We start from the raw sequence: 13,427 nt of genomic DNA on the forward strand, positions 1-13,427 counted from the left end.
GTCAACAGTCGTCGGAGCTGCCCGTCAGTCAACGTCGTCGGAGCTGCCGTCAGTCAACAGTCGTCGGAGCTGCCCGTCAGTCAACATCGTCGGAGCTGCCCGTCAGTCAACAGTCGCCGGAGGGTCAGACTGCTCTGAACTGCCGGAGTGGTCAGACTGCGCTGAACTGCCGGAGTGGCCAGACTGCGCTGAACTGCCGGAGTGGCCAGACTGCGCTGAACTGCCGGATGGCCAGACTGCGCTGAACTGCCGGAGTGGCCAGACTGCGCTGAACTGCCGGAGTGGCCAGACTGCGCTGAACTGCCGGAGTGGCCAGACTGCGCTGAACTGCCGGAGTGGCCAGACTGCGCTGAACTGCCGGAGTGGCCAGACTGCCCTGAACTGCCGGAGTGGCCAGACTGCCCTGAACTGCCGGAGTGGCCAGACTGCCCTGAACTGCCGGAGTGGCAGACTGCCCTGAACTGCCGGAGTGGCCAGACTGCCCTGAACTGCCGGAGTGGAGGTGGCCAGACTGCCCTGAACTGCCGGAGTGGCCAGACTGCCCTGAACTGCCGGAGTGGCCAGACTGCCCAGACTGCCCCGCTGACAGGACTAGGCCCTGAAAACTGCGGAGTGGCCAGACTGCCCATGAACTGCCGGAGTGGCCAGACTGCCCTGAACTGCCGGTAGTGGCCAGGACTGCCCAGACTGGCCCCGAGCGGACAGACTGCCCCTGACCTGCCCGAGTTGCCAGACTGCCCTGACCTGCCCGAGTGCCAGACTGCCCTGACCGTCCCGAGTTTGCCAAATGCCTGACCGTCCCGAGCTGCCAGACTGCCCAGACAGCCTGGAACGGCCTGAGCCGGAGCCGCCTCCAATTAGGTGGTGTTGGGGAGGGGGGGTGTAGCACAGTGCCGTCGTTAGGCGCAGCCACCCTCCCTTCCCTCCCTTTAGTAAGGGGGAATTTTTCTTTTAGGTATTGTTTGGGGGTATTTTTTTTTGTTTGTTTTTGTTTTTAAGGTGCTTCTGGGGTAGCACCTTTAAGGGGGGGGTACTGTCACGTCCTGGCCAGTATATAAGGTTAATTGTTTGTAGTTTGGTCAGGGCGTGACAGAGGGTATTTGTTTTATGTGGTTCAGGGTGGTGTGTTTGGTTTAAGGGTGTTTGTTTAGTAATTCCGGGTGTTGGTTTGTTTAGGTATTTCTATGTGGAGTCTAGTATGTCTGTTTCTATGTCTGGTGAATTGGTGTTGGGACTCTCAGTTGAAGGCAGGTGTTTTCTATCTGCCTTTGATTGAGAGTCTCATAAATGAGGGTGTGTTTGTGTTTGTGTTTTGTGGGTGATTGTTCTGTGTAAGCACTATGCTTTGACAGACTGTTAGTTGTTCGTATTTTGTTATTTTTGTATGTTCATTTTTGTAGTGAATAAAAATCAAGATGAGCATTCACGAACCTGCTGCGTATTGGTCCACATTTTCCGATGACGATTTCGTTATCTCGTCAGAGGACGAAGACAACCGTGACACACTGCCTCATTAAGGTGTCCAGTTGAGCTTATTTTTAAACCTAAGTAATTGTAGTGTGTACAGTACTCTATATATTTTGTACCAATTGAGAACTTTGGTCTAATTCCCTGAGATCTGGATCTTCTCTGGAAAATCATTATTTTAGTCTTTTTGGGGTTTACTGCCAGGGCCCAGGTCTGGCAGTACTGCTCTAGCAGGTCCAGGCTCTGCTGTAGGCCATGTGCTGTGGGTGACAGCAGGCATAGGTCATCTGCGAAGAGTAGGCATTTAACTTCTGAATTGTGGAGACTAACACCAGGGGCTGAGGATTTTTCTAGAATAGTGGCCAATTCGTTAATGTAAATATTGAAGAGTGCAGGGCTCAGATTGCAACCCTGACGAAGGCCCCGCCCCTGGTTAAAGAATTCTGTTCTTTTCTTACCAATTTTAATGCTGCACGTATTGCCAGTATACATTGATTTAATTATGTCATATGTTTTTCCCCCTACACCACTTTCAATAACTTTGTAGAACAGTCCTGTATGCCAAATAGAATCAAATGCTTTTTGGAAGTCGATAAAGCAAGCGTATATTTTGGTATTATTTTGGTGGACATGTTTATCTATCAGGGTGTGTAAGGTGTAAATATGATCAGTTGTGCGATGTTTTGGTGTAAATCCAATTTGGCTTTTACTCAAGACATTGTGCTTATTAACGAAGTTTAGAACTCTTACATTTATAATACTACAGAAAACCTTCCCCAGGTTACTGTTCACACAAATGCCTCTGTAATTGTTAGGGTCAAATTTGTCTCCGTTCTTAAAGATTGGGGTTATGAGTCCTTGATTCCAGATGTCAGGGAAATAACCTACACTCAGGATCAAATGAAACAGTTTTAATATAGCCAATTGAAATTTTGCACTAGTGAGTTTGAGCATCTCATTTAGGATGCCATCAGGTCCGCATGCTTTTTTAAATTTGAGAGCCTGAAGTTTCTTATAGAGCTCCTGGTCAGTAATTGGGGAGTCCAATGGGTTTTGATTGTCCTTTATAGCTTTTTCTAATCCATTCAACTTCTCATGGATTTGGCGTTGTTCTGCGTTTGTGTCAATTTGAACGGTGTTGTAGAGTGTTTTGAAATGGGTTGTCCATATGTCACCATTTTGTATCGCTAATTCCTCGTTTAGATTTTTTTTCTTTTTTTCCAATTTTGCCAAAAGTTGTTTGTGTTTATGGACTCCTCAATTAATATCAGCTGCTTGCTGTTGTATTGCGCTTTTTTGGTTGTACGTTTATAGAGTTTTAAAGTCTCACAGTAATGAAGGCGTAATTCACCATTATTTGGGTCTCTGTGCTTTTGGTTGGATAGTGTTCTAAGTTTTTTCCTTATAATTTTACAATCTGCATCAAACCAGTTGTCATCTGTGATTTTTTTTGTTTTGTTTTTTATCAATTTCAATTGTGCTTCTTTTGCCATTTGCCTGAATATATAGTTGATGTTTCGTACTGCTAGATTGATGCCTTCTTTACTGTGAGTGAATGTGGTATCCAGAAAGTTATCTAAGAGTGTTTGGATATTTTGGTTCCAGGTTGCTTTCTGATATTCTTCTGTGCTGTTTTGGGCCCATCTGTATGAATTTCTGATGTTGTACAGCTTACTGGGCTGTGAATGTGTGGTTGTTTCCAGGTCTGTTCTTTTGAGGAACAACGTAATTTGGCTGTGATCAGACAGAGGTGTTAGTGGCTTGACAGTGAATGAGCTGAGAGAGAAAGGGTCCATGTCTGTGATCATATAGTCAGTCTACTGTACTGTGGCCAAGAGGTGAGCAGTAGGTGAATCTCCCCAAAGAGTCCCCCCGTAACCTACCATTGACAAAGTACAGACCCAGGCTTCTACAGAGCTGCAAAAGATCCCTTCCGTTTTTGTTGACGGTGCTGTCACTGTTGTTTCTATGGGGGAGATGAAGACAGTTAGAAACAGTATGGCCTGTAATAAAGCTGTCCCCTTGTGTGCTCGTTAGATCAGGTAGTGTTCCTGTGCGCGCATTTGTGTCCCCACAGATGAGCACATTTCCCTGGGCCTGGAAATGGCACATCTCTTCCTCAAGGGTGGGGAAGATCTCCTCTGAGTAATATGGGGATTCTGAGGGGGGGATATATATTGCGCAAAGGAACACATTTTTTTCTGTCAGTACAAGTTCTTTTTTTAGTTGTAACCAAATGTGATATTTGCCAATTTTGAGGGGATCAATTAGATTTTCTAGTTGGGATTTGTACCAAATGATCAATCCTCCAGAGTCTCTGCCTCTATTGACAGAGCTGTGTTTCTGTGATGGCACGATTACCTCTCTGTAGCCTGTGGGACAGTGAGTGACAACGTCAGCCTTACACCATGATGACGTCAACATCTTTAAGATTTTTGTTGAACTCCAGTGCTAAACTCTTCAGACCAAAGGTTGATGAGTTTAGGCCCTGAATGTTCCACATGCTAACTGATAGCGATTTCATGTTGCAAAAAGAAAGAATAGCAGTCAGAAATACAGTAACTACTAACTAATAACTTGTTAAGAGTGAGATAAACAGGATATCAGCTAACATTTATTCTGTTATATATATATACACTGCTCAAAAAAATAAAGGGAACACTAAAATAACACATCCTAGATCTGAATGAATGAAATAATCTTATTAAATACTTTTTTCTTTACATAGTTGAATGTGCTGACAACAAAATCACACAAAAATAATCAATGGAAATCCAATTTATCAACCCATGGAGGTCTGGATTTGGAGTCACACTCAAAATTAAAGTGGAAAACCACACTACAGGCTGATCCAACTTTAAAACAAGTCAAAATGAGGCTCAGTAGTGTGTGTGGCCTCCACGTGCCTGTATGACCTCCCTACAACGCCTGGGCATGCTCCTGATGAGGTGGCGGAAGGTCTCCTGAGGGATCTCCTCCCAGACCTGGACTAAAGCATCCGCCAACTCCTGGACAGTTTGTGGTGCAACGTGACGTTGGTGGATGGAGCGAGACATGATGTGCCAGATGTGCTCAATTGGATTCAGGTCTGGGGAACGGGCGGGCCAGTCCATAGCATCAATGCCTTCCTCTTGCAGGAACTGCTGACACACTCCAGCCACATGAGGTCTAGCATTGTCTTGCATTAGGAGGAACCCAGGGCCAACCGCACCAGCATATGGTCTCACAAGGGGTCTGAGGATCTCATCTCGGTACCTAATGGCAGTCAGGCTACCTCTGGCGAGCACATGGAGGGCTGTGCGGCCCCCCAAAGAAATGCCACCCCACACCATGACTGAACCACCGCCAAACCGGTCATGCTGGAGGATGTTGCAGGCAGCAGAACGTTCTCCATGGCGTCTCCAGACTGTCATGTCTGTCACGTGCTCAGTGTGAACCTGCTTTCATCTGTGGCGGATTTGCCAATCTTGGTGTTCTCTGGCAAATGCCAAACATCCTGCACGGTGTTGGGCTCTAAGCCCAACCCCCACCTGTGGACGTCGGGCCCTCATACCACCCTCATGGAGTCTGTTTCTGACCGTTTGAGCAGACACATGCACATTTGTGGCCTGCTGGAGGTCATTTTGCAGGGCTCTGGCAGTGCTCCTCCTGCTCCTCCTTGCACAAAGGCGGAGGTAGCGGTCCTGCTGCTGGGTTGTTGCCCTCCTACGGCCTCCTCCACATCTCCTGATGTACTGGCCTGTCTCCTGGTAGCGCCTCCATGCTCTGGACACTACGCTGACAGACACAGCAAACCTTCTTGCCACAGCTCGCATTGATGTGCCATCCTGGATGAGCTGCACTACCTGAGCCACTTGTGTGGGTTGTAGACTCTGTCTCATGCTACCACTAGAGTGAAAGCACCGCCAGCATTCAAAAGTGACCAAAACATCAGCCAGGAAGCATAGGAACTGAGAAGTGGTCTGTGGTCCCCACCTGCAGAACCACTCCTTTATTGGGGGTGTCTTGCTAATTGCCTATAATTTCCACCTATTGTCTATTCCATTTGCACAACAGCATGTGAAATTTATTGTCAATCAGTGTTGCTTCCTAAGTGGACAGTTTGATTTCACAGAAGTGTGATTGACTTGGAGTTACATTGTGTTGTTTAAGTGTTCCCTTTATTTTTTGAGCAGTATATATATATAAATATTCCTATTCATTGAACAAGTAAATACTAGTACAATAGGTGTGTGTGTGTGTGTGTGTGTGTGTGTGTGTGTGTGTGTGTGTGTGTGTGTGTGTGTGTGTGTGTGTGTGTGTGTGTGTGTGTGTGTGTGTGTGGTGTGTGTGTATGCGTCCGTGTGTGTTTAGTGCAGTTTAGTGCAGATGTATTGGAGGAGCTGTTTAATCTCACTTAATCCTACAGGGTTCTCCTGTCCTCTGACGACCTCTGCGTAGCTGCGCTGGTCTTGCTGTTGGGCCCTGTGGAGTGGAGGAGGGCCAGGTCTGGGCCGGGGGGCTTCCAGGTCTGGGCCGGGGGGCTTCCTCTGGTCTGGTAAAGGTGGTGGTCTGGTGTGGGGTAGTAGGCTGGGCCCGGTCCAGTCTGGCAAAGCCGATGGAAGTGGTGATGCTCTGGGGGTGGGTGGGGCCTGTGGGGTGCACTGGGTCTGGTGTGGCGTTGAAGGGGCCTGGGGCTCCTTGGTGGTGCAGTGGTCTGGTAGGGGTCTCTGGGTGCTCCTCTGTCCAGTACAGCATGGGGTGTTTGTCTACCAAGTGCTACGTCCTTTAGGGACTTGGCAAACATCCCTACTGTCTGCTTCCTCAGGTGGGAGTGGTCGTGCAGATGCTCTGGGGTGATTGTTGGGTGGTGAGCAACGTGTACGTTCGGGAGTAGGCCACACCCTCTGGTGATGTCAGCGTTGACTTTCTGAATGGTACGGGGATGAAAGTCTTTGCGGGGCAGCAGAGTGGAGATGGTGATGTGGGAGTTGGGGAACCACTCAGAGGCCCTCTCTGCTACTCTGTTGACCAGGCTGCCTACTCTCTCCTGCTCCTCTCGCAGGTTGTTGGTGCCGGTGTGAATAATGATGTGGCCTGGTGTGCCAAAGTCAGGCTAGGACAGGATGTGGAGTGCATCTTGTGTTTTTGGGGGAAGAGTTTATCTTCTTGGATGAATTTCCCATTTGAGTCAATGAGGATGGCCACCTCAGTGGGTTTTACCAGATTAGTGCGTTTACGGTCTGGGGCTGGAGTACACAGGGCCTGTGTACATGGAGGGGTGTGTGGGGCTGGGGTACACAGGGCCTGTGTACATGGAGGGGTGTGTGGGGCAGGGGTACACAGGGCCTGTGTACATGGAGGGGTGTGTGGGGGTGTGTCAGGGGGGGCCAGAGAACTTCTCTCTGTAGTAGGTGTCTCCATGTGGGCCTCTTTGTTGACTGGGGGTGTGGGTAAAGTGTTGTCGATATGGGGGGGGATTGTGGGTAAAGGTGGGTCAGTGGGGTTGTTAGGGGTGGTGAGGGGCTGCAGCTTCTCTCTGGGAGTCTCTACAGTCTGTTCTCTGTGCTGTAGCACCCTCTTGATGACAGACAACTCCTTTGCCATCTCCTCCTTTACCTGCACTAGCTCTTTCCTCATGGTGGCCTTTACCTCCTCAAGCGCTGTGGTAAGACTCTCCCTGTATGTGTTCTGACTCTCTCTGTGTGTGTTCTGACTCTCTCTGTGTGTGTTCTGACTCTCTCTGTATGTGTTCTGACTCTCACTGTGTGTGTTCTGACTCTCCCTGTATGTGTTCTGACTCTCTCTGTGTGTGTTCTGACTCTCCCTGTATGTGTTCTGACTCTCTCTGTGTGTGTTCTGACTCTCTCTGTATGTGTTCTGACTCTCTCTGTGTGTGTTCTGACTCTCCCTGTATGTGTTCTGACTCTCTCTGTGTGTGTTCTGACTCTCCCTGTATGTGTTCTGACTCTCTCTGTGTGTGTTCTGACTCTCTCTCTCTCTGTGTGTTTCAGCCATGAGAACTCTAGTGGGTACTACCGTACGTCCGTCTACTTCCTGTCTAAGATATTCGCTGACCTCATCCCTAACCGTATTGTACCTATCTTCATCTTCTCAGCCATCGCCTACTATATGATGGGTATGAAACACACACAGACACACACACAGGTCAGAACACACACACACAGGTCAGAACACACACAACACACACAGGTCAGAACACACACACACACACACAGGTCAGAACACACACAACACACAGGTCAGAACACACACAACACACACAGGTCAGAACACACACAACACACACAGGTCAGAACACACACACACACACAGGTCAGAACACACACAACACACACAGGTCAGAACACACACACACAGGTCAGAACACACACAACACACACAGGTCAGAACACACACAACACACACACACACAGGTCAGAACACACACACACACACACACACACAGGTCATTAATCATCCTTCCTTCTATGATAAAATGTCTCTCTCCCTCCCTCTCTCCCTCCCTCCCTCCCTCCCCTCCCTCCCTCCACCAGGTCTGAAGCCAGCCTTCACAGCGTTCCTGCTCTTTGCGCTGACGATGTCCCTGGTCAGTCTAGCTGGGGTCAGTCTAGCGTTCCTGGTATCAGCCTCTGTCTCCTCCTTCGCTATGGCCAACGTCCTCATCGCCCTGCCTTTCGTCTTCATGATGGTGAGAGACACACAAACACACTCAAACACTCAGACACACACTAACTCTCTCTCTCTCTCTAGGTGTTTGGAGGGTTCCTGGTTAACCTTAACACCATGTTGTCCTGGTTGTCATGGTTTCTCTAGGTGTTTGGAGGGTTCCTGGTCAACCTTAACTCCATGTTGTCCTGGTTGTCATGGTTTCTCTAGGTGTTTGGAGGGTTCCTGGTTAACCTTAACACCATGTTGTCATGGTTTCTCTAGGTGTTTGGAGGGTTCCTGGTCAACCTTAACTCCATGTTGTCCTGGTTGTCATGGTTTCTCTAGGTGTTTGGAGGGTTCCTGATCAACCTTAACTCCATGTTGTCCTGGTTGTCATGGTTTCTCTAGGTGTTTGGAGGGTTCCTGGTTAACCTTAACACCATGTTGTCATGGTTTCTCTAGGTGTTTGGAGGGTTCCTGGTTAACCTTAACACCATGTTGTCCTGGTTGTCATGGTTTCTCTAGGTGTTTGGAGGGTTCCTGGTCAACCTTAACTCCATGTTGTCATGGTTGTCATGGTTTCTCTAGGTGTTTGGAGGGTTCCTGGTCAACCTTAACTCCATGTTGTCCTGGTTGTCATGGTTTCTCTAGGTGTTTGGAGGGTTCCTGGTCAACCTTAACTCCATGTTGTCCTGGTTGTCATGGCTGAAATGGATCAGCATCTTCCGCTACGGCCTAGAGGTAGGAGGGAGGGAGGGAGGGAGGGAGGGAGGGAGGGAGGGAGTCTACATGTAATGATCATATTAGAGAGTTGGACAGTCTGATTGATGGTCCTATTAGAGAGTTAGACAGTCTGATTGATGGTCCTATTAGAGAGTTGGACAGTCTGATTGATGGTCCTATTAGAGAGTTAGACAGTCTGATTGATGGTCCTATTAGAGAGTTGGACAGTCTGATTGATGGTCCTATTAGAGAGTTGGACAGTCTGATTGATGGTCCTATTAGAGAGTTGGACAGTCTGATTGATGGTCCTATTAGAGAGTTGGACAGTCTGATGGTCCTATTAGAGAGTTGGACAGTCTGATTGATGGTCCTATTAGAGAGTTGGACAGTCTGATGGTCCTATTAGAGAGTTGGACAGTCTGATTGATGGTCCTATTAGAGAGTTAGACAGTCTGATTGATGGTCCTATTAGAGAGTTGGACAGTCTGATTGATGGTCCTATTAGAGAGTTGGACAGTCTGATTGATGGTCCTATTAGAGAGTTGGACAGTCTGATTGATGGTCCTATTAGAGAGTTGGACAGTCTGATGGTCCTATTAGAGAGTTGGACAGTCTGATTGATGGTCCTATTAGAAAGTTGGACAGTCTGATGGTCCTATTAGAGAGTTGGACAGTCTGATGGTCCTATTAGAGAGTTAGACAGTCTGATGGTCCTATTAGAGAGTTAGACAGTCTGATTGATGGTCCTATTAGAGAGTTGGACAGTCTGATTGATGGTCCTATTAGAGAGTTGGACAGTCTGATTGATGGTCCTATTAGAGAGTTGGACAGTCTGATGGTCCTATTAGAGAGTTGGACAGTCTGATTGATGGTCCTATTAGAGAGTTGGACAGTCTGATGGTCCTATTAGAGAGTTGGACAGTCTGATTGATGGTCCTATTAGAGAGTTAGACAGTCTGATTGATGGTCCTATTAGAGAGTTGGACAGTCTGATTGATGGTCCTATTAGAGAGTTGGACAGTCTGATTGATGGTCCTATTAGAGAGTTGGACAGTCTGATTGATGGTCCTATTAGAGAGTTGGACAGTCTGATGGTCCTATTAGAGAGTTGGACAGTCTGATTGATGGTCCTATTAGAAAGTTGGACAGTCTGATGGTCCTATTAGAGAGTTGGACAGTCTGATGGTCCTATTAGAGAGTTAGACAGTCTGATGGTCCTATTAGAGAGTTGGACAGTCTGATTGATGGTCCTATTAGAGAGTTAGACTGTCTGATTGATGGTCCTATTAGAGAGTTAGACAGTCTGATTGATGGTCCTATTAGAGAGTTGGACAGTCTTATTGATGGTCCTATTAGAGAGTTGGACAGTCTGATTGATGGTCCTATTAGAGAGTTGGACAGTCTGATGGTCCTATTAGAGAGTTGGACAGTCTGATGGTCCTATTAGAGAGTTGGACAGTCTGATTGATGGTCCTATTAGAGAGTTAGACAGTCTGATTGATGGTCCTATTAGAGAGTTGGACAGTCTGATTGATGGTCCTATTAGAGAGTTGGACAGTCTGATTGATGGTCCTATTAGAGAGTTGGACAGTCTGATTGATGGTCCTATTAGAGAGTTGGACAGTCTGATGGTCCTATTAGAGAGTTGGACAGTCTGATTGATGGTCCTATTAGAAAGTTGGACAGTCTGATGGTCCTATTAGAGAGTTGGACAGTCTGATGGTCCTATTAGAGAGTTAGACAGTCTGATGGTCCTATTAGAGAGTTGGACAGTCTGATTGATGGTCCTATTAGAGAGTTAGACTGTCTGATTGATGGTCCTATTAGAGAGTTAGACAGTCTGATTGATGGTCCTATTAGAGAGTTGGACAGTCTGATTGATGGTCCTATTAGAGAGTTGGACAGTCTGATTGATGGTCCTATTAGAGAGTTGGACAGTCTGATGGTCCTATTAGAGAGTTGGACAGTCTGATGGTCCTATTAGAGAGTTGGACAGTCTGATGGTCCTATTAGAGAGTTAGACAGTCTGATTGATGGTCCTATTAGAGAGTTAGACAGTCTGATTGATGGTCCTATTAGAGAGTTGGACAGTCTGATTGACGATCCTATTAGAGAGTTGGACAGTCTAATTGACGATCCTATTGGAGAGTTAGACAGTCTGATTGATGGTCCTATTAGAGAGTTGGACAGTCTGATTGATGGTCCTATTAGAGAGTTGGACAGTCTGATGGTCCTATTAGAGAGTTGGACAGTGTGATGGTCCTATTAGAGAGTTGGACAGTCTGATGGTCCTATTAGAGAGTTGGACAGTCTGACTGATGGTCCTATTAGAGAGTTGGACAGTCTGATGGTCCTATTAGAGAGTTGGACAGTCTGATAGTAATAGTGTGTTTATTCGTTCCCTCTGTCTCCCCATCAGGCTGTGACCATCAATGAGTTTAAAGGACAGATATTCTACAGCAACACAACCATGTAAGTTTTCCTCTCCTTCTTTCATTCTCTCTTTCTCTCTATACTCTCCTTTTATGCTCCTCAGCCATCCATCTAAATGCTGACACCGCCACCGTGTGGCGTGTGGCAGATCTCTGTAATTCAACATCTCTCTCTCTCTCTTTCTCTCTCTCTCTCTCTCTCTCTCTCTCTCTCTCTCTCTCTCTCTCTCTCTCTCTCTCTCAGTCTTCCAGGGGAGGTGTACCTGGAGACCCAGGGAATAGACTACAGTACCTGGGGTTTATGACCTTTAACCCCCCCCCTCTCTCAGTCTTCCAGGGGAGGTGTACCTGGAGACCCAGGGAATAGACTACAGTACCTGGGGTTTATGACCTTTAACCCCCCCCTCTCTCTCAGTCTTCCAGGGGAGGTGTACCTGGAGACCCAGGGAATAGACTACAGTACCTGGGGTTTATGACCTTTAACCCCCCCCCCCCCTCTCTCAGTCTTCCAGGGGAGGTGTACCTGGAGACCTAGGGAATAGACTACAGTACCTGGGGTTTATGACCTTTAACCCCCCCCCCCTCTCTCAGTCTTCCAGAGGAGGTGTACCTGGAGACCCAGGGAATAGACTACAGTACCTGGGGTTTATGACCTTTAACCCCCCCCTCTCTCTCAGTCTTCCAGGGGAGGTGTACCTGGAGACCCAGGGAATAGACTACAGTACCTGGGGTTTATGACCTTTAACCCCCCCCCCCCCTCTCTCTCTCAGTCTTCCAGGGGAGGTGTACCTGGAGACCCAGGGAATAGACTACAGTACCTGGGGTTTATGACCTTTAACCCCCCCCCTCTCTCTCAGTCTTCCAGGGGAGGTGTACCTGGAGACCCAGGGAATAGACTACAGTACCTGGGGTTTATGACCTTTAACCCCCCCCCCCCCCTCTCTCTCAGTCTTCCAGGGGAGGTGTACCTGGAGACCCAGGGAATAGACTACAGTACCTGGGGTTTATGACCTTTAACCCCCCCCCTCTCTCTCAGTCTTCCAGGGGAGGTGTACCTGGAGACCCAGGGAATAGACTACAGTACCTGGGGTTTCTGGCAGAACCATGTAGCTCTGGGTGGGATCATAACGGTGTGTATGGTCTTGGCCTACATACAGCTCAGACGGATCAACCGCTGGAAGTAACACATGAAACTACACCTTCTGGAACAACAGGGACTGTGAAGAGACACACACGCTAGCACACGCACTCTCCACTCTAGTACACTGTAATATTGTTGTATTGTTGTATTGTAAATTTTGTGTTGTAGAAATGTAGTGGTGTAATAATGTTATATGATGTGCTGATCTTGTTTTTTGGTGCCTTACTACAGTCTAAGTCCTGTCTATGCCGAGGGAGGGGTTCTACTGAACTATATGGAATTGTTTTAAGAAGGTCATACCAAGGATCTTTTTGTTATTTGATTTAGAATTTTAAGACTCCTTGAGGCAATATATAAAACAAATATTTGATGAACATTTTTATTTGGCCTTACTGCTGTTAACCTATAGAAACACATTGAATAACAGATTCACTACGTGGAACAACAGAGTCCCAGAACAAAATGTAAAGGAAGTCTGATGTGTCTGTCCTATATCTGAGAGATAAAAGAAAGATCAGGAAACATTTGTATTTTCTTTAACATGTATTTAACCCTAATTAGTGTGTAGCCCAACTGTTCAGACAGAAGTTGGTAGATCGGCTGTACCAACTTCAGACGAGTCCCAAAACTCTTGTGGGGGTCGTAGAGCAAAACGGAGAGCACCATTGTGGTCGTGAGAGTCTAATCTTTCCATAATAGTTTTGAAGGCCAAACTGTTCGGACGCTACAGACGACTTTGTGAGAAGACCAATTTTCAGGATGTCTCATGGTCTGACAAACACCGCTCTAGCTCTGTTCACCTTTCACCTCAGATGAGGAAGTGCGACATCGGCAGAGGTGGTGGATTGAGACACATCCAATGCAAAAAAAACCCAGATATCTCTAGTTTAAACTGACAGATTCTTACAGGGATTTGTGTATTATGCTAATTTGATTTCATTGACTCTAGGGGGTTAATGTGCTTGGACACCAGGAAGAGTAGCTGCTGCCTTGGCAGGAACTAATGGGGATCC

General features: G+C 47.3%; 1 protein-coding gene across 1 annotated transcript; it reads left to right on the forward strand.

Annotated features, from left to right (window-relative positions):
- The first annotated feature begins 7,393 nt into the window (after positions 1-7,393).
- Positions 7,394-11,758, forward strand: LOC115183492 (ATP-binding cassette sub-family G member 2-like). Its single transcript, XM_029744699.1, has 5 exons — positions 7,394-7,585; positions 8,004-8,158; positions 8,770-8,859; positions 11,261-11,313; positions 11,518-11,758. The coding sequence occupies exons 1-5, from the start codon at positions 7,579-7,581 to the stop codon at positions 11,576-11,578; spliced, it is 366 nt and encodes a 121-aa protein (XP_029600559.1). The 5' UTR covers positions 7,394-7,578; the 3' UTR covers positions 11,579-11,758.
- Positions 11,759-13,427: the final 1,669 nt, after the last annotated feature.

Source organism: Salmo trutta, unplaced genomic scaffold (genome assembly GCF_901001165.1).
Source record: "Salmo trutta unplaced genomic scaffold, fSalTru1.1, whole genome shotgun sequence".
Lineage (NCBI taxonomy): Eukaryota > Metazoa > Chordata > Actinopteri > Salmoniformes > Salmonidae > Salmo > Salmo trutta.

Bases quoted from the DNA above. Each gene is read 5' to 3' on its own strand.
- LOC115183492 (XM_029744699.1), top strand. The intron at 8,159-8,769 runs GTGAGAGACACA...TGGTTTCTCTAG, and splicing joins TGCCTTTCGTCTTCATGATG to GTGTTTGGAGGGTTCCTGGT. The intron at 11,314-11,517 runs GTAAGTTTTCCT...TCTCTCTCTCAG, and splicing joins TTCTACAGCAACACAACCAT to TCTTCCAGGGGAGGTGTACC.